Genomic DNA, 23,260 nt, shown 5'->3' on the forward strand with positions numbered 1-23,260 from the left:
CTGCTGTAGTCACCAAAAATAGCAAGTGTGTGTGGTGTTGGTGCATTTGGCTTAGTTCGTGGCCGACGTGCCCCCAGGGTTACACTATGTATAAAATGCTGACTTATCATGCCACCTGGACTCCCTTCCGCCACCTGGTGTGAGAACTCAATTGTGGGGCTTCTCAAGTTGTTCGATAAGAGGCGGGAGCTTGTCTGGGACCAAAAGTCCATGACGTTATGTAATCCAAGGGTTGCACTAAATAATGCATACCGCGATCCTGCACTAATTTACTGCATATTATTTCCACTGGGTTAGCCGATCGGTCCAATCAAACAGATCCATATTCCAAGCAGCTTTCTGACGACTTTGAACGTCTAGTCTGTTCGGTGACAGCGACAGCTTCAACGAAACCCCCCCTCCTTCAATTGCCATTGAGCACCACAACCACAGCCATGGCGTCGAAACTCACCCCCTTTCTCTTCAGAACGGCTGCCCGGTCAACATGCCGCATCGCGAGGCCACAAATTCGCGCCATCAGCACGTCGACGGTCCGCCCGAGCAGCACCCTCCAAGTGGTACGTCTGTCTCCTAGATCCATCCTCGCCACGATATGCCACGGCACGGGAGCGACAGGGCAGGGCGCTTCGTCAATGGTTGATTGCCTATGTCTACGCGATGCTAAACGTCCTCCCGCGCCTCGGCCGCTGCCTACTTCTCCCCCCCTTCCGCCCCTTCCCGCGAAAGCCGCGCTGACCCGTCGTTCGCCCACAGCACCGCAACACGGCCGACAACAATGTCGAGATTCCCTTCAAATTCACCCCGCAGAATGAGGCCGTCATCGCCGAGCTCCTCAAGCGATACCCTCCTCAGTACAAGAAGGCCGCCGTCATGCCCGTCCTCGACCTTGGCCAGCGTCAGCACGGATTCACCTCAATCAGCGTCATGAACGAGGTGGCCCGCATCCTCGAGATGCCCCCGATGCGCGTCTACGAAGTCGCCTCCTTCTACACCATGTACAACCGCACGCCTGTCGGCAAGTTCTTCATCCAGGCCTGCACAACGGTACGTCTTGCTTGTTTTCGACCTGTCTCCCACAATAGCCAGCGAGCCATCTCCGAGCCCCCTTCGACGTTCGAAGATGTTGCCTCTCCTTCCCCCTTCCATCCCACGACAACAAAAAAACTGACAAGCGTTCTCTCCTCTCCATTAGACCCCCTGCCAGCTCGGCGGCTGCGGCTCCGACGCCATCGTCAAGACGATCGAGGAGCACCTCGGCATCAAGCAGGGCGAGACGACGGCCGACGGCCTCTTCTCCTACCTCGAGGTCGAGTGCCTCGGCGCCTGCGTCAACGCGCCCATGGTCCAGATCAACGACGACTACTACGAGGACCTGACCCCCGAGACAACCCGGCAGCTCATCGATGCCCTCCGCGCCAGCGTCTCCATTGTCAACGGCGAGGCTACCGTCGACCACGCCAAGGTCCCCAAGCCCGGCCCCATCAACTCGGGCCGCCAGACGTGCGAGAACAGCGCCGGCCCCACAAACCTGACGAGCGAGCCCTGGGGTATCGAGACCACGAGGAGTGATCTGTAGGAGAAAGGCGCGCCAGCATTTGGTGAGACGCATCGTGTAGGTTGATGGATCAGAACGTGCGACAACTGGCGGGGGAGCGAAATGGTCCCGGTTTTTAGGAATTGTACATAACCTAGGTCGAGACGAGAACTGCGTGGAAAATGCAATGCGTTTAGAATCCCTTTTTGTATTCAAGTTTTTGTCCCACAAATTGCTCGCTACTTGTTCTCCATGATATTTTTTCCCCCCTTTGGTTCACCTCAACTGTATGGGTTGAACCTCGGGTCAAGCATGTCTCGCTCTCACTCGCCCAAACGCAGAATCCATCCATCGGACAAATGCCTGTTGCCAGACCCAACGCCGCCCCAGACCAAGATGCCCGATTCTTCCAGCTCGCCCATCGCCGCCGTGGCAATGTAGCCTCGCGGAAGCGGCTCACCATCGTCGTTGTCGTCATCATATGATCCCATCTGCAGTCTGTTCCATTTGCCCTCACCTGTCGGTTTACCCAGAGCCTGCCACATGGCGTCCCGCACGCTCGCGGCCGTCATACCTAGAGGCGGCACTTGGAATGCCCACACGTCGTTAAAGAAGGACGTTGTGGTTCCTTCGCGGCCGCGTTCCGCAACACCGTCAGCAGCCTCGCCACCCACGAGCAAGAGGTACTCGCGACCCGCACCGCTCGTGACGGTCTCCAGCCCAGCAAAACCTCGAGGCGCAGGCCATTCCTGGGCAGCAACTAGAGGAATTTCCGTCTCGCCACCGGATGCACCGGCGACGATGCTCTGCCAGCCGCCGCGAGCGCGAACGCAGACCTCACCACGTGAGTTGCCATCGTCAAACATCTCGACCTCGAGATGCACAAAGTCGAGCTGGCCGCCGATCGGGCCAGAGCCGTCATGGCCGCCGAAGCGGAAGAGGCGGCTCTTGCTGACGCACATGGCTGCCCCGGCGCGAGCAGGGCCAGGTGCGGCAGGAAGCTCAATCCAGATACGGGAGCGAACGTCAAAGGCCCAGAGATCGCATGCACGTTTTTCCTCGCTGCTGGCAACTTCGGGAGAGGCAATAGATGACGGCGCAACGATGCCGCCGTGGACAAAGAAGGTGCCAAAGCCGTCGGAGTCATCATCAGTTGCATGCAGGGCGACGTTGCCTACAATGGGGGCCTGCGGGGTGCCGACCTCGGCCGAATCGCCCTGAGCCCAGGCCATCCAAGTCTGGTTGCGCTTCGGAGCCCGTGAAGCGAAATCACGGGGGCGATCGGTGGCGGTCGCAGCATGGCCGTGACGCGGGGCCGGGGTTGGTGTCAGCGTAACACCCGGCGCAGGAGGCACAGGGTCGAGGAATGTCCAGGCATGTGTGCGAGTGTCAAAGACCCAAACACGACCGTATTCGTTGAGCGGCTGAGCAGTGGAGGGGTTGCGGCCGCCGAAGAGGAAAATACGATGACCGAGCGTCGCCGTGGCGTGGCCGGCGCGAGGGCCGGGGACAAGCGGTAGTGAGGCGCTTGGGGGCAATGGCTCCTCGGGCTGCTTGCCCTTGGCCGAAGCGCTTGTAGTGGGAGTCACTTCATCCTCCTCCTCCTCCTCCTCCTCCTCATCGTCATCGTCAAAGGAGGGGTCCGCTCCCGTCGTGGGGGATGCGAGAGGCACATCGTCGAGGTCTCTTTCTTTTCCCTTGGCACTGCTGGGGGCATCCTCGGCTTGCTCTGCGGCAGCCAGCGGCTCAACCGCCGGGGCTATTTCCTCGGCGACCGTCTCCGGCTCGGCCGCCGACTCGGGGGGCGGAGTGTACGCCTTGGGAGGTGCAGCCTTGATAGTGTAATAATCGGCGCCGGCGCTGTTGTAGGGCAAGGTCACGACATGCATATCGTTGGTAGCAGGGCGACCGGGCTGGGTGTCGCCGCCAAAGATGTATGCCGTGCCATTGACGACATTGACGGAGTGGGAGGACAGCGGCAGCGGCGGGATGTCGATCTTCTCCCAAGTGCCCTTCATAGGGGCAGGGCCCTTGGGCTTGTGGGAGGCGGGCGCATGAGTTGTGGTGGCATTCGGCAGAGTCATGGACGGGAGGTTCTGGGGGATGGATTGGAGCAGGTCGGTGGTGCGACGCTTGAGGGTTGCGAATGATTCCATGATGGCGGCGGTCGAATGTCGGGTAAGGTACCTTGTGTGAGGAGATGTGTGAGACGGACAATGGTGGCTACAGAGAGGGGAGGAGAAGGGTGGAAGTCGACTCGTGTCGAGCGAGGCGCCTTCAAGCGTTGGCCGGCGGTTTGCTGACTGCTGGAGCTGGGGCGAAGCTGGGATGATGAGTGGTACCTGGCGTGGTAGGGTAAAGTAGGTACCTACCGCAGGGAAGGTCTGGGGTTCTTATGACGTAGCAATTATGGATGCCAGTGGTGATGTTGCTGCTGTTGTTGCAAGATGTCGTCTCGTTGTGTTTCGACTTGCCGTAGCGAGGGAGGTGAGATGCACGTCAGGCCAAGTCTGGCTTCTTGAAAGAAAGAAGCGACGGCGCGCCATCTGTCTGGCAACGAACCGACCATGGCGATGGTCGTTGCTCACTCGTATCGCCGGTTGCGGGAGTGGGGAGGGGGAATGGGTCCAGGAAGAGGGAGGGACGCCTTGCCATCATCAGTGTGGCTCAGCTGCCGTAGGGTAGCTCCAGCTCTGTTTTTAGCTCGCTTGCTGCCAGGACGCGCTGGAGTTAAGCACTGGGGCCAGGTGCGAAGCAAGAACTTTCAGGGTCGTTCCTTGCTTGGCACCTTGGACATCGCAACTACTGGTGGGGTGGTCCCCGGCGTTTGTGCCGGCTATGCCAGCTGCGTGCCACGTGACTGTTCATCCCGAATGCTCCCTGTCTGCTTTTCGCCGAGTCTTGGCATGGCCTCTGCCTCGTGCTTCGGGAGGTGCGCCTTCGTGAAGTCTGTCTCTCTGTCTTGAAATGACGACTTGAATGACGTCCCACCGTGCGACATGATTGTGTCGGACTTTACAGCCCATGAGCTTCCTGGTTGGTTGCCTCACCAAATCCTCACGAGGCGAAGTGAATCGCGTCAGGCTGGCGACCCCTTCATTCAACCTCGGTAGGCAGACAACAGCTAGCAATGACTGGCAAAGATCCTGGAGGAGGGTGACTCGACTACAGTCATGAAGCGCAGCTCGTGCAGGATCAATTGGTGCTATGCACATTGAGGTCTGATGACCTTCCTGTGAGATACTACTGTCCTTCCCGCCCCCTCCTATTTCCGTTCAAGGAACGCCTTCAAGATGACTGCAACGTTGCTGTCATACCTTCCCTATTGATGCGCGTCCCTGCCGACGTTGTGTTACCCAAAAGCAGACGCTCCCTGCCCTTCTTTGGCTCTCACCGCGAATATGGCTGCGGAACCCAGTCGGCACCGTCGCACGAAGCCGTCCAACCTTCACCTGCCTCAGTCAGAACCGGAAACAACACCATTTTATGACCCCATGTAACTAAATGGAGAAAATGGTACGCTGAGAAGGCTTTCGCCCAACATACCTAGGTAGGTCGATGGGTAAGGTAGCTGATATTCACCGATCACGTCAGTGGGGACCCGAAACCGGCCCCACAAGCGCCGACCAAGAGCCCCGGGCCTAGACCTCCGTCTCAGCCCCAGGCCCGGTAGGCGAACTACCAAGACAAATAGTTCAGCCTCCTATAACCCGAAAGAGAAACCTGCAGTCACCGGTCAACCAAAGAATGATAAGGCAAGAGACCACGCTCCATAGATGACCACCCTCTTTCTTGGCCCAGCAACATACACCCCCCTCCTTTCGCTCCTCTTTCTCTCTTAGAAGGGTTCTCCCCTGTCCCCCGGGGATTTCGCATCGCCGTCTTCCGCCATCCGAACACCATCGCCCCCTCGCTAAAATCCTCTGGCCCTAATTTCGGCGCCCTCCAGCACATCGGACAGCGCCACTGACCAACGCACCTCCATAGCGCCGGGCACCCCACGTCGGCCTGAGAAGCCACCAATGATGCTGATCATCACGATCACACACATGATCATCGCCGGACATTTCTTTCCTTTAGCCCCATGGCGCTCGTGGGCAGGCACGGAGAGTGTTGCTAATCTCGGCGTCTCGATTCGTGGCTGAGACGAGGAGGACAGCTGCCCAGGCCAGCAACTGGCAGGTGGCCACTGCACCGAGACAGGTTGTGTGACTAAGAATTTCATAACGATGATTGACACTGAAAAATGTAATGGACATGCCCGGTCTAAACATGTCTCTGTGGCACTTTGTATTCTCTCGAAGGAAACACAGTAGCGTGTATGAGGAGGAAGAACAGGAGGAAGAGAAAACAGCAAAAGCAGATCACCCAATCATGAAAACGTGAGAGAGAGAGAGAGATAGAGACAGACCCTCCTTGCATAGCAGCCTCCCAAAGCATCAGGGATATCATACTTGCCCCAAAAACGCCCATAAGCCATAAAATCGTGACCAGTATATGCGCAAGACAAAGGCCGTCAAGGTACAATTCGTGCGTCATCAGTCTTCTTCGCCGTCGGCATCAACATCATCCGCCAACTCCTCCTCATACCTGGCTGCTTGTGGACTAGATGATGAGTGACCCTTCGCGCCTCTCTTCGCAACACCGCTGGCAGAGGCGGACTGCCCTCGGAGGGGGTGCATCAGCTCCCAGTCACCAGCGTCCGTCTTGCGCACGACGCCGACCTCGGGACTCGCCGCCCAATTGGTGAGGGTAGGATCTTCATCACCCCCGAATGAGAGCATCGGCTCACGGCCCTCAGAGGCCTTCTCAAGGTGCTTGGCGACGTGCTCCATGCGCTCATCCCAGGCATTCGCCCCCGAGAACACCATGTCGCAGCCGGCTGCAGGGCAGTGCATGTGTGTCGGAAGTTCGCATCGTCGTCGCTCTGCTTCAGTCTGCATCTCGCGCAGGCGATCGTCCCACTCAGGGGTCGGTTTTCCCAGGCGCAGAGCCTTGGCGATGGGAGGGGGGGCATGCATGCGGCGCACATGCTGGGTGTAGAGGTCTTTGCGGTTGAAGATGGCACCACGAGGCAGCAGCGAAGGGGTGTCGGTGGCAGGGGAAGCCTGTTGAGAAGGGGAGGACGGGTTGGTGCAGCTCTCGCAGGCGTCTTGTTTGCAGTGCCAAAAGCTCAGGGCCAGGTGCTGTGTGACAACGTGACGCTTCCACTCATTTTTACTGGGAAAACTCGATGAACAGCCAGCAAAATTGAAGATGCAAACAAAGGGGCGGATATGTTTGCCTTTCATGTGCTTCTGCAGCGCCGCCTCGTCTCGGAACGGCCCCTGGGCGCAAGCCTCGCACGACAATGCATGCTTCGTCGAATGAGGCGCCTCGTAGCTCGACTTTGACGGAACTGCGCGTGGCAGAGCATGCGCCTTGGAACGCTTCCGCGCAGGTCGCGTGGCGACATACTGAGCCTTGTTTGCGTCACTGCGTGTCCGTTTCCTGGAAGAATGGGGTGTCCACTCCTTGTCCTCGTCCTCGTGTTTCAGTATCGTCTCCTCTGCCTCGAGCTCGGACTGATCGCGCTCCTCGAAGTCGGGGTCGGGGTAGGTAGGCTGAGACTGGGAATGCGCAACGAAAATCTCGTCCTTGACTTGCACTTCCATCTCTGATTGCGACCCGGCGCTGCTGAAGCTAAGAGCCATGGAGCCATCGTATTCAGGGGCCTTCTCGTTCTCAAAGATACTCTGGGAGGGGTTGACGTTCAGTAGGTTGACATAGGGATTGTCTTGCGTCGGGACGATCCCTGTTATGGTGTACAGGCACGACTGCTGCACATCCCAAGACGGCTGGAATTTGCTGGTCTGCGAGAATGGAGATGCCGCTGACATGTCGGGGGGCGTGGAGGGCAGAACATCGATTTCGGTAGGTGGACTCAGTGAGTCGCTGCAAGAAGAAGAGTGGTGCTGGGAAAAGGGAGAGCCATGGCGGCCCTGTGAGACGGGTGGAAGTGGATTCACATCATGCTGGGCATACGCGTAGTTGGCCTGGAACTGGCCGAGGGCAAAGAAAGAGGTTGACGGTCCGACCATGTATTGCTGGAGCTGATGGGTGTGTACACCTGGCCATGACACGGTCCCCAGGTGAGTTGTCAGGCCTTGCTCAAGATTCGGATCGATTGGTGGTGTCATATCAAAGTTCAGGGCATCCTCGGTGGGAGAGGCCTGATTCTGACCGTAGTCCTGGTGTTCGGGGTAGAAGGGGCCCTGCGTGAGTCGCCTATCAAGACGGAACATGTGGTATGTCATGTTGTCTGGGTCGTTTAACAACGGGAGAGCACAGAAACAGGGGCTGCGTGAAAAGTAACACAGCGAGGAAGAGGCTGCAGAGTGTCGAGAGAACCAGATGTTTGGGGATGCTTTGTGGTAGAGATAGGCGGCAGCTATCCTGTGCTATGATGCGAGTGGGACAGCAACAACCAGGCTCGGCGGAGAGAAGCAGGTGGATTGCCGATGACGAAGAGGGATGAGGGTATCAGGAGGAGTGTTATAGTTTGTCGATAGACGGAACAGGAGGGTCACGGATGGCACTTTGCGCGACAGAGTCTGCCCTTTCGTATTAGTACTAAGCAGACGCTCGGCAGAGGAAGGAACGGGCACAGCAGAGGGAGCCAGAGGGGGCAGCAGCTGCCCCCAGAACAAGCAGGAGATTTGAGGCTCTGCCCTCCCATGCCCAAGTCAAGGTACACTCCAGGGCTCACTGCACGCTGGAGGTGGTGGTGGAGTGGAGTGGTCCAGAAGTCGGCCTGGACGGCTGGATGGACGTGTCGCGTCGTACAAATATACTTGGGTCTCGAGCCCTCGCCGACTCGGTAGCGGCCAGGGTCTGAAGGGGATGAGGGCTGGCATGCTGCCCCTGGACATGAGGTGGCAGGTCCCGAATTGGCATACTGACGGCATGGACAGGTAAATCCGAGCCACGGGGCGCGGCCCAGGCCTCTCTGCAGTAGGGGGAAGGACGAGGAGGGGGGGAGGGGGTACGGTTGGCCGTCCAGGCAAGGAGGGGGGAGAGTGGTCAAGGATGAGCTGGGGTTGTTGATGTGACATCTTCGGTGGCCGGTCCTCTCTGGTATGTTTTCCATCCAGTCGATCCCTACTTCGTTCAGTCCGGCTCGCCTCCCAGCTGGTCTACCTAGACGCTGGGGCTGAACGGCATGGCATAGCATGGAGACATGCGGGAGGATGAAGCGCCCATGGAGCAAGACATGGCGGCGCCAGAACCTTGGGTTGCACCTCAGGAGGCCTTGGCCGTTGTCCCCTGTGACGGAACAGCACGGGAACGCCCGTCATCATGAGGCAGAACGCAAAGAAAAAGTAAAAGGAAGTGGTGGAAAAGAAGCACTCTGCCCGTAGATCGAAGATCCGACGTCAATTGGCCCACGGCGGTGAAGTAGATAAATCGCCAAAGGCGATCCGCACGTCGTTAAGGCGTCCAAGCCTGGAGGTGAGGGGCAGGCAAAGGCAGGCAGACTCGTTGCCTACCTGCCTGGAGGTACCTAAGGCACTTATGTAGGTACCTAGGTACCTTAAGAGAGAGAGAGTGTGTGTGTGTGTGTGAGGTGCGTCGGTTGGCGCCTGTTGGCTGGGACTGACCCACATCGTTCATCGTTCATCGTTCATCGGTATCGGGGGAAACCTGCGAGCCCCTAAGGCCCAAGTCATCGGAACATGGGAGGATCCTGGGTACAGCTGTTGGCAATGACTGCAGAGATGATTCGATGCGTATCTGCGCCATGTGCAAGACTTAAGACTTGGCCGTCGTACAAGGTCCTTGGAGGACGGGAGGGAGAGGAGACGCATCGGGCCCGAATGGACGTGGACGGGACATGAAAAGCCCCACCGCGCTCTTGAGGTGCATCAGACCATCGTGCCATGCTACTGGGCGGCTCCTCGAGTCGCCGGCTGTGTATCTCTCCCAATGTCCAGTGTGCAATAGGCATTAGGTACCTTACCCAGGTACCTACCTGGATACCTTGACCCACCTTACCTGGATAAGGTAGGTACCTATCTTAGGTACCTAGGCAGGTAGGTACAGGGGGGTGGGGTGCCCTGAAGATTCGCTTTGGGTGACCTGGGCGTGCACTGGACTTCTACTAGGTAGGTAGGTAGGTATTCACAGCACTTATTACCCACATGTATACAGAGAGTCTTGGGCACCTCCCCACCTCCCCTCCCCTTGTCACATCCTCCCCCCCTTTTCGCTATCCTACCATTCACTATCCTTCAGCACCGCTTGGCATATATTGCCCAATTCCATGACCGAAGGCCTAATTAGGAAATTCACTCGACGCAACTCACTGGCCCAGACTGTGGACCCCTTCCCATGTAATTCCAAACGTTCTGTGGTTGGGCCGGATGCGAGGCACGCGCTAAGCCCTGGTTGCCTCGTCTTCATCGCCTCCGTCCTTCACTGACTATGGGCAACCGACATACAAAACATGGGCACCAACACTGACACTGACACTGACACAACAATGCCACTGACGGGCCGCCTCCGCCTCCTCCACTCATGACAATCATCGCCCCCCCCCCCCCCGGTCCGTTAGCGAGTGAGACCGGTCTGTCAGTTCAGAGTGAGTAACCACATCGAATTCTTGACACCCTTATTCGAATCCCCCTTCGCCTCAGTGTGTCACGTAAATGGCTGTTTGGGAGGCTCGCTGGCTCTCCATCTCCAAGCCCAGCCACTCCAGCAAGACAGATCTGTGCCGTGAGGTGGGTGTTGGTGATGTCCATCCTCACCTGTGCGCCTACATACACCACCAAACCAGAAGAGGCGCGCCTGGCGCCTCGTGCCACGCCTACGCCCCCATCTTCGAGCTCAAGATCCTTCGAGGTCAGGCCCAGCTTCATCCGAGACATGAGGCGTCTCCTCAGCGTCTATTTTCTTCCTTGGCCAAAAATTTCCGTCGGAGGAGGAAGCGGCCTCCGATCTCATGGGACGCCGATGCGCAGCCCCCAAATGACGCCAAACTCAGCCTCCAGCCTCCAGCCTCCCTCCCTCTTCTCTCCCGTCATGGGGAAATTCTCCCCACGCGGAGGCAGACTTTCTGCTCCTCGTGGCGAAGCACATCGCGGTCCCAATATCGTTACGGTCCCATCGCGATCTAACGTAGGAGACTGAATATTCCGCCATCTGCTCGTGGACTCAACGTCTCATCCGATACGTCCATTTCTGTGCAAACAACCATCACCCAGCAAATAATGCCTAGAGAAGAGCCCTACAAGATGGGCATCCAGCTCGTCGGCTCGGGCAAGATCGCCCTAGGTGGCTGCCCGGGAGGCCTGTTTTCCCCGGTCGATGGCACCATTCATTTCTAGCCCACTCCTAGATGCCTGCCCTCGTCACCATCTGCAGCCGTGAGCACCTTGCGCCGCGATAAGTCCCGTTTCCTCTGCTTATTTGGTATATGCCACAGCGCTCTTTCTCCTGCTGCCCCCTGCCCATCTTATGGCCCCCAATACCCGTCCACATGGATAGTCGTGCATCTCCGAAACCCTGGGCCTGTGCCGCTCATGAGCATCTGCTCATTCATCCGCGACTCAGAGTGTGCCCTTACGCCCCCAACAATCCACTGAATCACCAGATCTTGGAGATGCCAAAAATTGCAAAGTAAGGTACAAATCCAGATCACCAAAGCACCAAGCGCATACCAAATTCTTTGCAAAGCTGAAACTGGAGGCGGCTGAGCACCTGACTGCTCCCTATGTTGCCGTTGGGCCACGCGAACAAGGAACGTCTGAGCGAGTCACCAAGTGATCACATACAAGTGCAGCAACCAGAAAGCTGGTCGTGAGCCAAGAAATATTTAGAGGCTGACGTCTCTAATCGTCATACTCAAACAATGCGAAATATATCACGATGCTTTCAAATCGCTACATTCGGCAGCAGGTCCCTGGTGATTTTCTGCAATGCTTATGGTTGATTTTCTGAATCACCCAGCCATAATTGGAATTCTCGCCGGTTGCTCTACGTCTCTACTGGGCAGTTGTCACATCGAGAATGCGCACAACACACGCAAGCCCGGTTGAACCTGAAACTGGACTGCATGGCGCAATCGCACTAGATGTAATTAATAGATATTCGCATTGAAGGGGTTGGATGTTAACCTACGCAAGTCCACATCGTCGCCAGTTGTCCCCTTGGTCGTCTTGACTCTGGGCACTCGCTGTCGTCGTCTAACTTCCTTTTGCCAGGCAGGGTAGAATTAGACGCGAGACGGCCACTATTCGATGGAAATATCCGGGCAGTAGCTTGATGACTAGGTGAAGACTTCGGTGTCTCCATGCTGCTAGAGCTCGGAGTAGAGCCAGCTGCCGAGACCTTGTTTTCCAGGTGTTTCCACTCCGATATGCTCCTCTTGGCCGTGTTTCGGCCGCAAAAGTGGTCGTCGATGTGGTCGAACCGCTTTGTCAGAGATTGCATTGCAGTATGGCTTTTCTCCACGATCTTCTCGCAGAAGCCACACCAATATCGTAAATCACAATCTCGGCCAATGCGGCAGCTGTGCAGTTCCGCCTCCAAAGCGCTCACATCTCGAAAGTTGTGTGTGTCCTGCAGATGTACCTTGAAATCTTCGCGGCGAGGGAATACCTTGCCGCATATGGTTCCCACCCCATTCGAGGCTCGCTCGTTACATTTCCATACCTCAAGCTGAGTATGTTGACTGGTTTCGTGCCGTTTCCAATCGTTCTTGCTCCCGAAACTTTTGTAGCATTTCAGAAATGTACAGCCATAGGGCTTGTCATGTCTTTTTTTGTGCTTCCTAAAACCTAATCAATATTCATTACATGAGTCATATGTGTTTGGGTCTGCTTACTTGAGATCGCATTTTCTTCGAAAGCTCTTGTTGCAATCAGGACATGGATGTTGCGAATTAGCTTGCGCCGTTATGCGTGCCTTTGTTGGTTCGGCGCGAACTGGGTTGTGCCTCTCCCTCAAGAACTTCTCCAACAAGGCTTCAGGTACAGTTTGGAGGAACTGATGAATTTGCTGATCAGTCATAGTGATGTCTTGAGTAGATGTCGGTGAAATGTCGCGAGCTCCGCCGGTGTCGATGCCTTGGGATAGGACTGGAGGCGTATTTATCACCTCAACAAGACTACCTGCACTTGTGGCTTTTGGGTCACCTGAGACCTCCGAGTGATCGTCGCGACGCATGGGCTTCCTCTCCTCATGCAAGTCTTCAGACAGAGAACCGCCATCTGCCTCAGAAGCAGACGTATCTGAAGCGTCGACTTGATCACTTCTGTCAGCTATTGGGTTCTGTTCAATCTCCATGCTTGGATACCGAAGTCTTCCCGCCATCAAAAGATGGGGAGCAAGTGTCGTCTCTGGTGGAGTGGTAGCATCAGAAGAGTTCGAGTTTGAGCTCATTCTACGCTGGGTCAAGTTCAGGTGCTTTCGGCAATTCATTCCTCTTCGTTGAGGATTTCCGCCCTGCATGAGGTCCAATGGCAATTCACGAACCGAATGTCCTGTGTTTGGCTCTCCCAGACCAGAAAAGCCGCGGCTGGCAGGGCTTGCATCAGGGATGTCCAACTCTGTTCGAGGGCTGGTGCTATCCACAACGAGGTGTGTCATTTCCAAGTCTTGAGACTGATGATTTACCCACATGGATGGCGGCATTGCCTGGTCGTAGGGTGTGAAGCGGAAGCTTTCGATCGTTGAATCAGACACATCCATGCCTTCCGCAAGGCTTCCGACATCTTGTTGTTGAGACCTAATTGAGCAAGAGTATAAGTAACGGTGAAAAGAAACTCGACGTAACAACCTACGGAATTAAATATTGTGTGAGGTCATCGTCGCCTGCTTGAACACCATGAAGGCGTTTGAGGTGAGATCTGAAGTTGTCTGCCCTTGGCCAGATCTTTTTCTTGTTGTGGCACGCCGCCAAGTTGCAATGATATCTGGGCCCGCTAGTATCGGTGTCACGATGAACGCTTCGTTTGTGACGATCCAGATCATTGATTGTGCTAAACCCCTCTTTGCGAGAGCAACCAGAGACATCGCACTTGTGAGGCTTACTGTGCCTCTGCTTATGTTTGCTAGCGACGATGTCAGTGACGAACGGACGTTGCCCATGGTTGGGGATAGGGCCACAATTACTTTAGTTCCGACTTCGTCTTCAGCTTGCTTCCACAGTCAGGGCATATGATCACTGTGCCATGGGCAGTCCCTCGAGTGCGAAGTGTTGACAGGCCACAGGTCTCGTTCATGTACGCATGGTTGTTGGCAGAATTGCTTGTGTGTGATGGCGTCGACGACATACCCGCGAAGGGATCAAAACCATCCATATGCCCAGTCAGACTCTGGGTCTCATGGCCCCGGTCGACATCTTCAAAGACGGAGGCGTTGGCGATACTCTGCTTGGTCCGGCGGCTCTCGTAGCCCGAGTCGGATGGAAGCTGTCCTGGAGGCAGCGTATCACATTCGGACGGGCCCGGGCTGCGCCATTCTGAGTATCGAGGAGCAAAGGCGTCATGCAACGCCGTTGGGCTGTTCTGGTGACGCCCTTGGCCGGCCCGGTGATCGGGGACGATGATACCTGGGGGCACCCAAGGACTGTCATCGGCGCCAGCATCATAAAACTTCCAGATATTCCAAGGCTTCGGAATGCCACGAAGAGGGACGTCGCCGCCACCTGGCGTAAGGTTAACGTCGGTGAGAACATCCTGGCCAGGCAGATGGAAGGGCTGCGGACGCGAGGAACCTATCCCCGCTACCCTCGTCAGGTGGTACGGTGGACCAAGTTGCGAAGGGGAGGGAAAGAGATCCTGAGGCTGAGCCCCCATGAAGGACTAAGAAGAGTTGTCAGGATTTCATGGTCTTGTTATGCAACGCAGAAGGGGATGGGGCGTACTGGGAGACTGTCACGGTCATGGGTGGCATAGGAACCCAAGGCCTTCGACATGATTTCCAGGGACAGCGATTAATAGTGACAGTGGGGGGTGGGGTGGCAAGGCAACGTTGAAGGCTGACTTTGCGACGGGAGTGGCGAGATTGGCGAAGTCACTTTCGAGGCGCGGGGCGCCTTGGGGTGTCGGATCTAGTTGTGAATGCTGCCACAAACAAAATCACATTGATGGCATAGTGCGAGCATAGACGAGAAGCAAAGCTCTGAGCTAGGTTGGTCCAAGGACGTGCCTGGAGGCTTTGAATTGTTGGAGTGACTCTGTGAGAGCAAGTGAAAGAACGGGCCGTGTGAAAGCGAAGGTGGGGTGGGAAGGGAGGACAGAGGGATTATCGAGGTTAGGCGCAGGAATAGGGAGCAGGGAGGCTCAATAGTCGTGAGGCGAATGGGACAGGCAGAATAGCCAGGAGGAACCGTCAAGCCTCTCTCTGCCTCTTTGGACCAGAGTCTGGAATTGAAATGTGAAGAGGACGAAGAGCATCCCACGTAGGTAGATCGGTACGTCGAGGGAAAATGGTGTATTGATGAAGAGGCGGCTCCCGCCCGACGACATCGGCGTAGTGATGATGATGTGAAGCAAGTGTACCCGACCACATTACAAGACCGCGTGAGCATGCAACTTGAAACGAAAAGTGCAAATGCAAGTGCGAACAGTCCTGGCCCATCACCTCATGGTGCGAGAGTGGGCAGGATTCGCTCGGGCAGATGCAACCTCGAGGTGTGGTGGTGTTTGGCAAGGAGGGGGTGGAGGTCCAGGTGGGCGACAGCTTCTTGTGATCGAACCCCCCAATCGCATCGCCGTCCAACAAGGAATTATGAGGCAACCACAATAGCTTTTGGTGAGGAGCGGTTGCCTTCCCTCGTTAGTCCGCCCTGGGCGTTCAACTGCAGCTCTTGCTTGTCCAGGACTCCCGAGCTGGTTTCGCAACAAGTCTCAACTCTCGGTGAGGCATCTGCTCAGTGGGGAGCCAATCAGAGATACGCAGATGGGTTTAGGCAGCCACTGTGGACCCCGGCTGAAGAAGAAGGCAAACAGAGTGGGTGGATGAGCCGCCGTGCGAACCGTCATCTCCTGTCCGCACCCTCGATGTCCGCTCGCGAGACTGGGCGATTTCAAGAAATTGCAGTCACGCGTGTTCACCCTTCTTCCACATCCCTCTTGCGCAACCTGAGACTGCTGAGACGGACAGCTGATGTCATGGCATGCGGTGGACCTCTGGCCATACCCACGGCGAAGCTGCGAGCTGTCCTCCGAGCCCCTCAAGTTCAACACAAAATCTTGATGGCGGCGCTTCAAGTCACTGATGTAGTCTGTCAGAGGCTCATATCTACATTGCAGGGCGTCTAGACTGTTCTTGTTTGGCCAATTTTGGTCCTAGCGGCTTCTTCTCCCGACGGTGGACTCAGCTCTGGAGGTAACTTGCTGGCCAGTATTCAATACCGGGCCATGTGATATCCTTGTCTGCCTTATACGACACAGTCCCACTTGCTCCTGTCTCCGTGCCTCACAGGTAACTTCAAGGCCATGATCTCGTCTGGCAGATACTTCTGCAGGAGAACTCAACAGGCTGTATTTCCTTGTTCGCCAATCAGTCGCAATCAACCCGTTCAAAAGAAGGAGTCCGCGCAAGCGATACAAGACTGTCATCGAACTCTTCATCAAGCCCACGTCAGGCTCTTTGGTCGCCAACCATTTCCCAGGTCATGTCGCTGAGGAGCAGTCTCCGTGAAGACCTACCTTTTGCAGAACGCAGTCGACCACGCACACGGCACTTTGCATGTGCACTTGGGTCGATCATCTCTTCCCGGATTTGGTGAGGCACAGGGATCTTCCTAAGCGCGAGTGCGACGTATAGATCAACCATCCAGACACGTTGAAGACAGGCAGCTCCTGGTGACCCTGGACACAGACTGCAAAGGACCTATTCCCTTGCTCTGCGCCAGCATTCTCAAGCCTTTGCTGTCCCCTGCCTCGGTCCTGGCTGGCGTTTCTCCTGGCTTCTACCTAGACTCATGTTGTCAGCGGACCGCTTCTTCCGCGAACGCGTTGTTTCCCCCTGCGTCTTATCTCTACCCTAGCAGTCTTCCATTTCGGACTATCTGTTGTCTTTTGAACAACTTCACCGGGGTCTCAGAGCAGCAAATAACGTAAACGCGTGGTTTGAATAGTTCCATAATTTCTGTTCTGACCTGCCTGGCGAACCTCTCGCTTCAACAATGGCCTGGAGATGGTTGGAAAACGCAGCCACCTTCTACTCATGTCTGCCTGTCAAAGTAAACGAGCCAGAATGTGATCTATGATGTCTTGAACAGTCGCTATCCGATTCAAAAACTGACGTTGATCTCGTGACGATAATTTTTGTAAACAGGTCCATTGCAAAAGGCCACTCGCTCTAACCCCATGTGCGATGGTCCCTGGCTACCCTCGAGACGTATAAGCAAACCGTCGTTGTCTTGGCCTCGTCAGTACATCGATGCATGGGTCGAGACTCAGGGACTTGCTGGGATGTCGGATCATTTGGTTGCTCGAACATGAGTCCGGGCCTCAACGTCGAGAGCTACAGCATGACCGTGGCGCCACAGTCTTTGGAATTGACCTACTTTACAGTGTAAGTGGTAATTTCGTCTGGTGTAACCCGGAATATCATGTTGACAATCTCAAGCCCCTGTTTCACCGTAATTCGCGGGTAACGGTATCAAGTCTCCCCAGTCACCCGTCCGTTGCAGGTGCCAGATCGAGGTTTCTAGGCCCTGCAGACGCAGTAATACACAGCAGGCCTTTGAAGTCCGGCTTGAAAGATGTGATGTGCCAACACCCGAGGTCAAGTGCATTGTTAAATTCGGCAGACACGCTTTCTGCAGGCCTTGAAGGGATATGCGTGCGCTGGGAACCGACAGAAGCGAACATCCAACGAGATCCATGCAAATTTGACCAGGTCTGATCGCACACTGTACTTCGAAATTCACGGCGATAGTATGGTCCTCTGTGACTCGGACGCAGTTCACAGGACGGAGAGAAGTCAACGATCTCGCACGGCGGGGTTGGAATATGTGGCGATAAAAGGAGCCACAGGGCCTCACGCAATGACGGGCAACTTGGACCACTATCCCATCGGTTCCAGGTCCCAATAAAAATCCACTAGATTCTATTCCTTCGAACACAGCAACTATCGCAGAATCGGACGAGTCTCGAAGGTCCTACGACGAAGTAAGTTAAGCTGCAAGAGGGAGGCGTAATCCGTCTGAGCTTCATCCTTCCAAAACATTTCACCAGCTGACAATCCATGATATAGGGAATAAGTCCACTATACTGGCAAGCTACGATGTGCGATTGGGAAGAGTTCCTATTTACCTGCAGCCACTCCATCGTGAAGCTCAAGTCATACTGTCACTTCGCCCGCAACGACCCCCACCACCAGTGCTTCAGCGTCAAGGTTCTTCGACACTCGTGGCGGCAAGGTGTGCCGTGTGAGAAATGCCTTCTGTCCTGGGCGCCCCGTGAGAGACGCGAATACTCCCGCCACCGACTCATCCGAATCCCGGAGATGGAGGAGCAGACGTGAGCCTGTCGATAGGCTGTATACACTGCCAGAGATGGTGGAAGCATGCCACTAGTGTAATTATGTGGGAAATCTCGAAATTGTGGCAACGCCGACGTCTCAATCAGCGGCCAGTGGGATGCAGTTGAATTGAGACTGCCTTCAGAAGGGGGCTGGTTGTTACTTTGCCCTCGTTGCATATGAGACGCTACATCGAACGTCAAGTTTGGCCGAGCCTAGACGTAGCGAACATGGTTGACTGAGTCGTCGGCGGTAGAGCGACTGTGAGAGTTTTGGTCGGGAAAAGCTGTGAGATATGCCTCTGTTGCGTGTAGGATGTGGAGGATACCATCAAGTGAATTCTAGTGCATCGCCTCTTGGGGACTCCGTGACATGTGTCCCATTCTTCGGCGACGTCATCTAATGTACCATGGCCAGTCCGGCTTTATCGTAACCACCGAGCCACGTCCTCAAGCACAAGTCTGGGATATGCCAGTCACATCTATGTCGTAGCATCGGCCTCACACTCGGTTAGGGTGTCAATCCAAGCGTGAACACAATGTTGACGAGTGTCAGATTCCCCGATTGAGCGCCGCACACCGGCCCGCTGTGCAACGTGACCATGCAGAGTCCCGGTTGCACAGCTGGTTGATGTCGAGGATGGAACAACTATGCAGTAGCTGACTCCCTTCGACACGGTGTTCGACATAGCTTTCCAGAACCAAGCGCACACTGTCCCAGTTCTGCTGGCCTAGTTCTCCCTGAAGCAGAATGTAGAATATTGCAGTATATTGATGGCGAGCTTTCTGCAGACTGTTGCCATCAAACAACTGTTTGACTGCTCAGCCCGCCATGCCTGCATGAAGATTCAGTATGTTGGCCCGGAACTTATGCGAAGATGTGCTCACTTGGAGGGATGCTGATAACAACCCGATGGCTGCGTGCATCTCCAGAAGCTGTCGGGATGGACTGCCACAAACTCCCTACCGCTCCAAACGGTAAACAGCCGCCGATTGACGTAGTCGATGCAGGTTCAAACGGGCCAGACGAGGTCCTGCAACCCAGCCATGGTTCATGATACGGTGATTCGGCGCGCACAACACAGTGGTGGCAGAGTTCGCGGTAGAGTTTCATCTATTCAATATGAGCGTACTGCTACTCAGATCACACTACACATTCTGCATGAAAAATGGCCATGATTCACTATCACTCTTTGTTAGTTGCTCCAACGACGTAGCCCACAACGTTGTAGCGCTTCGAAAAGTACGTGTTCCAGTCATCTAGCGTCGACTTCTCCTTGTCGTCCAGGTCATGCCACTCGGGCCTGACATCCTCAATTTTGGTCGAAGTCTTCCCCAGGGCGCGAGAAGCATCCTTTCCGGCGAAGACTAAAAGTGACAATCGTCAGAATGAGGCACCGCCATGAGGGAAAGAGCAGAAGACCGGATCGCCAAGTAAAGAGGCGGGTACTTGCCATTGTAAGAACCCCCTTGCTGGTATGCCTTATTTCCGGTCACGTCGTAGACTTTGCCCTGCGTCATGTCAGAAGGAAAAATTGCAATGCCTCGAGCATGTAACGAACCTTGATGGCGACGTAGCACTTTCCACCATCAACTCCTGCGCCATGCGTTAGTCCGCGATGAGTTGATAAATCTAGCGTAGCACAATGGTTTGGAGATTGTCGTCGATGAGATCGACCAAATTCGCCAGACTTACCATTTGCCGCGGCAAGCTCCTCCAGGGTGATCGGGTCATCCTTGGGAGGGGCAAGGGTGACTGGCACCTTGGGCTCGAATCTGCCGGCCATCTTGAAGAACGCCGGTCAAGGTGGGGGTTGAGGTTTGTGTGACGAGCTGCGACAGGACTTCTGCCTCTGAAGATGAGTTCCAAGAGCGCCAACCTCTACACTGCGAAGGCCAGGCGAGAATGAGCTTAGACAGTAAAAGTTGGGATAAGGTAGGTAAGGTAGAGTGCAATGAAGGGCATCACCAGGATGAAATCCCCGCCAGTTCAGTGCGCAATCGAAGGCGATGGATTGATGGCGGGGCATTGTTGCGCCTGTGAGCCTCGGACAAACGACGCTCGGTTGATTCGCCAGAGCAGGGGCCCCGGCCCCACTGTAGCTGTGACGTCTCGAACATTGGTTTGGAGCTTCGGTCCATATCGCGTTGTGCATTGTCAAGGGTTCCTTCAAGCCATCAATTCCCACGATAATTTGGCGCTCGATCCAAGCGCAGCGCCATCATGTCGGCCAACCTCATCAGATCAATACAGACTCTGAACAGGTCAGCCATACGGAGTTCTTCTGCTTCGGCACCTGGATTCTGCTTGATCACCCGGTCGCGACCCATTGCCCGACTCGGATCATCTTGTACCATTGTCGACAAATTGCAGAAGCGCCATCAGACCACGTCGGATAGGCCTCCAGATGCAAGGAAAGCCGTAAAAAGAGGCGCTCCTCCGCCTCCGCCTCCTGGGTTGATGCAGTTCCTGCGCCGAGCGCTGACATTTCGCGGCCTATTTTCCTCTCTCACCCCCAACGGTCTCAAGATCCTGTATCGACAGAGCCCCATTGAGCTCGTGGCAGCTTTAGCTATGTGAGTGCATCAGTCCATGTTGGTTTTAAAGGAGACTCACCAACGTCATTGTCGCCAGTCTCGCCGGCCTGTTAGGCATATCAGCATACATCATCAAAGTATGCATCGAATACTTCTACGCACGCCAGTTCACCAAATATCCTGCGCCGATCGCAAAGTCTCTCCGACGAGCCCTATACTATACCAATATGAGCCCGGACCCACAATTGGCCAAAAAGTGGTACAAGAAGGCTCTGGAGCAGTGCGATGAACTGGGTCTTGATCCGTATTCTGACGATGTGCTGGGCATCAGGATTCAGACAGCGGCGTGGCTCGAGAAAATCGGCAACTATCAAGGAGCCATCACTGTCTTGGAAAGCATAATGAAGGACTGCACAAAATGGGTGGGCGTAATGGAGACGGGTATCGCAGACGGAACCATCGACAAGTCAGGCGTCGTGCCCCCGAGTCAGGCCACACAAGGAGATGGCGAGCAAGATACCCAAGAAGCGGAGGAAGAAAAGCCGGAAAACCTATGGCACAAGCGTAACAGGTTGCTAGCTAAGGCTGTCGGCACCAGCACAAAGCTGGGGGAGCTCTACGCCGACAACCACGTCAACGACTCGGACAATGCCCACGCTCGTCTGACATGGGCTGTGGAGACCGCTCTTTCGGAGTCCAGGCGGCGGTCAGCTGAGGGCGTCAAGCCTGAGGAGGGCAAATGGCTAACCCCTGAAGAATTCGGTGGTGTCATGGAGTGTGAGTAGCTCATCGTGTTGTCAACTCATAAACCTTCTGCTAACATGAAATCTAGCTCTGGCGCAACACTACGAGGCAAAGGACCAATTCCACCTTGCTGTACCGCTTTTGTTCCAGGCCCTACGCCTGTGCCAGAGCCCATGTCACCGTCCAACCATCAGTATGTGAACACCTCCTTGACTGGAATTGATATCAACCAGCCTCTATCTATTGCGTATATGTTATTTCAGGGCGAAGCCTTACTGATCACGATACAGTGAATAATCTTGCAGTTTCCTTCGCACAACACCCAGTTCTGAGCACTCCGCATGCCATTCCGGATGCGCCGGCTCCTTCGGATGCCCTCAGCAGCCCCGGTATGCCCACCACGCGGGATGGACTGCTTGAAGCGGCCTGGAACTGGGCCAAGAACGCTAGGCGGCATGCCAAGGATGTTGAATCCAGCGAGCGAACTCCGGAGTGCGATCAAGCCTGTGCTGTGGCGCTGTCAAACATGGCAGACATTGCCTCATTGCGAGGCAACGCCACAGAGGCCGCTCGTTGGTTCAAGGAATGCATCGACTTCAGCAAGAAGATTGGGTTCCAAGAAGGCGTCGCTCAGGCGGAAGCTCGCTTACAAACACTTAAGACTGCCAACCAGATGCGAAGCCCGACAACTTGAATGTACTGATGAGACATCTCGCGACATCGACGTTGCTGCACCAAAGGCCTAAACAACTAAGAGCAAGATATTTCACTGCAGATTGTCATGATCTGGAGCTTCAACTTGTAATAGATGCCGGTCTCCGTTTAGACACATGTCCGAGTCGAGGTCTCTCTTTCCGGAGCTGTACGAGCCACAGATCGGAGCTTTGCGGCCATGCTCTTGCTCACGTGGAGCGCAGGATCGAATGGCATCCTGTGTTGGGGATGACATTTGGGAAAGGGAGGGGCGTGCCAAATAGGAAGTGCAGCAACACTGGTTCTGCCAACAGCACAGGTATAAGCATTAGGACGAGGAGCCCGGCAGCGAGACCACGACGCTGAAACTCGGCGCTTAATGGGCTGGCAACGAACACTGTCATTTTTTGACTCATAAAGCAAATCAGAACACCAGGCTCTCCTCCAGCCTGACGAACCCTACCCTCCCTCACACTATCGAGAGGACGTGATACAGCGGCGGCGCTAATGATTGGGTGACACGAGAAAGTGCCTTATCGAGCATGCCAAACTCTGCTTATGGCACAGAAGGGGCTTGATAGTCCGACCAAATCACACCAGAGATCACATGTGTTCGGGACACGGGAAGCCGGCCGGATCGAAGAGGTGATGGTGACAGACGCGAGGTCCTGCGAGACCCTGCAGATACATTGGAGTCAGAGCTGCTATAGTTTGTCTTGCAATTGGAAGTGGGATGCTCAAGCCTCATCCGGCAGCCGTAGCTCACTTCCAGACTAGGGCCGCTGAAAGGTCACAGAGAGTGCAGGCGGAATTCCGCTCCTGTTTGACGGGGGCAACGCCCCGGGCACCGTACTGGTTCATCAGAACAGCATTGCGATTGCGATAGATCCAGCACACCTCGGGAGGAATTCTGCCCTATTTCATCGCTGCGAGTCAAGGTCAACAACACCAACCCCAGGCACTTGGACAGGCCACGACGGGCAGAGTGGCGCCCTCACTGGCTGCGTCGACCGGGGGTGGATTGACCACGTTGTTTTCCCGCCCACCCAGCAGTCGTGTGGGCCATGGATTATGGAATAGTGCAAGCTCTAGCCGTCGTGTGCTGTATCATTCCATGGCGCTGTCGAGAGTCCTCCATCCCCGTTCCGCATCCTTCTGGCGTCTGCCCCCCCCCTCATCCTATGTCCAGCACACATGGGTTGCGCAGCTTGCCAACCGGCGGCACCGTTCG

The 23,260-nt window shown here is 55.5% G+C and overlaps 6 protein-coding genes across 6 annotated transcripts; 2 read left to right on the top strand and 4 right to left on the bottom strand.

Moving 5' to 3' along the window:
- Positions 1–434: 434 nt before the first annotated feature.
- On the top strand, positions 435–1,576 carry NDUFV2 (ndufv2NADH dehydrogenase flavo protein subunit 2; the record flags this gene model as incomplete). Its single annotated transcript, XM_028643644.1, has 3 exons — positions 435–557; positions 754–1,044; positions 1,193–1,576. The coding sequence occupies 3 exons, from the start codon at positions 435–437 to the stop codon at positions 1,574–1,576; spliced, it is 798 nt and encodes a 265-aa protein (XP_028492778.1).
- Positions 1,577–1,857: 281 nt separating this feature from the next.
- On the bottom strand, positions 1,858–3,690 carry D7B24_009575 (uncharacterized protein; the record flags this gene model as incomplete). The annotated part of the gene is made up of 1 exon (XM_028643645.1): positions 1,858–3,690. The coding sequence occupies one exon, from the start codon at positions 3,688–3,690 to the stop codon at positions 1,858–1,860; it is 1,833 nt and encodes a 610-aa protein (XP_028492779.1).
- A 2,382-nt stretch (positions 3,691–6,072) lies between these two features.
- Positions 6,073–7,818, bottom strand: D7B24_009576 (uncharacterized protein; the record flags this gene model as incomplete). Its single annotated transcript, XM_028643646.1, has 1 exon — positions 6,073–7,818. The coding sequence occupies one exon, from the start codon at positions 7,816–7,818 to the stop codon at positions 6,073–6,075; it is 1,746 nt and encodes a 581-aa protein (XP_028492780.1).
- Positions 7,819–11,551: 3,733 nt separating this feature from the next.
- Positions 11,552–14,495, bottom strand: D7B24_009577 (uncharacterized protein; the record flags this gene model as incomplete). The annotated part of the gene is made up of 6 exons (XM_028643647.1): positions 11,552–11,644; positions 11,696–12,347; positions 12,402–13,304; positions 13,360–13,629; positions 13,691–14,382; positions 14,445–14,495. 6 exons carry the CDS (start codon positions 14,493–14,495, stop codon positions 11,552–11,554), a joined length of 2,661 nt encoding a protein of 886 aa, XP_028492781.1.
- A 4,745-nt stretch (positions 14,496–19,240) lies between these two features.
- Positions 19,241–19,841, bottom strand: D7B24_009578 (uncharacterized protein; the record flags this gene model as incomplete). The annotated part of the gene is made up of 4 exons (XM_028643648.1): positions 19,241–19,422; positions 19,509–19,566; positions 19,617–19,651; positions 19,751–19,841. 4 exons carry the CDS (start codon positions 19,839–19,841, stop codon positions 19,241–19,243), a joined length of 366 nt encoding a protein of 121 aa, XP_028492782.1.
- A 437-nt stretch (positions 19,842–20,278) lies between these two features.
- Positions 20,279–22,030, top strand: D7B24_009579 (uncharacterized protein; the record flags this gene model as incomplete). Its single annotated transcript, XM_028643649.1, has 4 exons — positions 20,279–20,631; positions 20,690–21,369; positions 21,425–21,529; positions 21,627–22,030. 4 exons carry the CDS (start codon positions 20,279–20,281, stop codon positions 22,028–22,030), a joined length of 1,542 nt encoding a protein of 513 aa, XP_028492783.1.
- Positions 22,031–23,260: the final 1,230 nt, after the last annotated feature.

This window comes from Verticillium nonalfalfae (assembly GCF_003724135.2).
Source record: "Verticillium nonalfalfae strain VnAa140/NRRL 66861 chromosome Unknown scaffold_98, whole genome shotgun sequence".
NCBI lineage: Eukaryota > Fungi > Ascomycota > Sordariomycetes > Glomerellales > Plectosphaerellaceae > Verticillium > Verticillium nonalfalfae.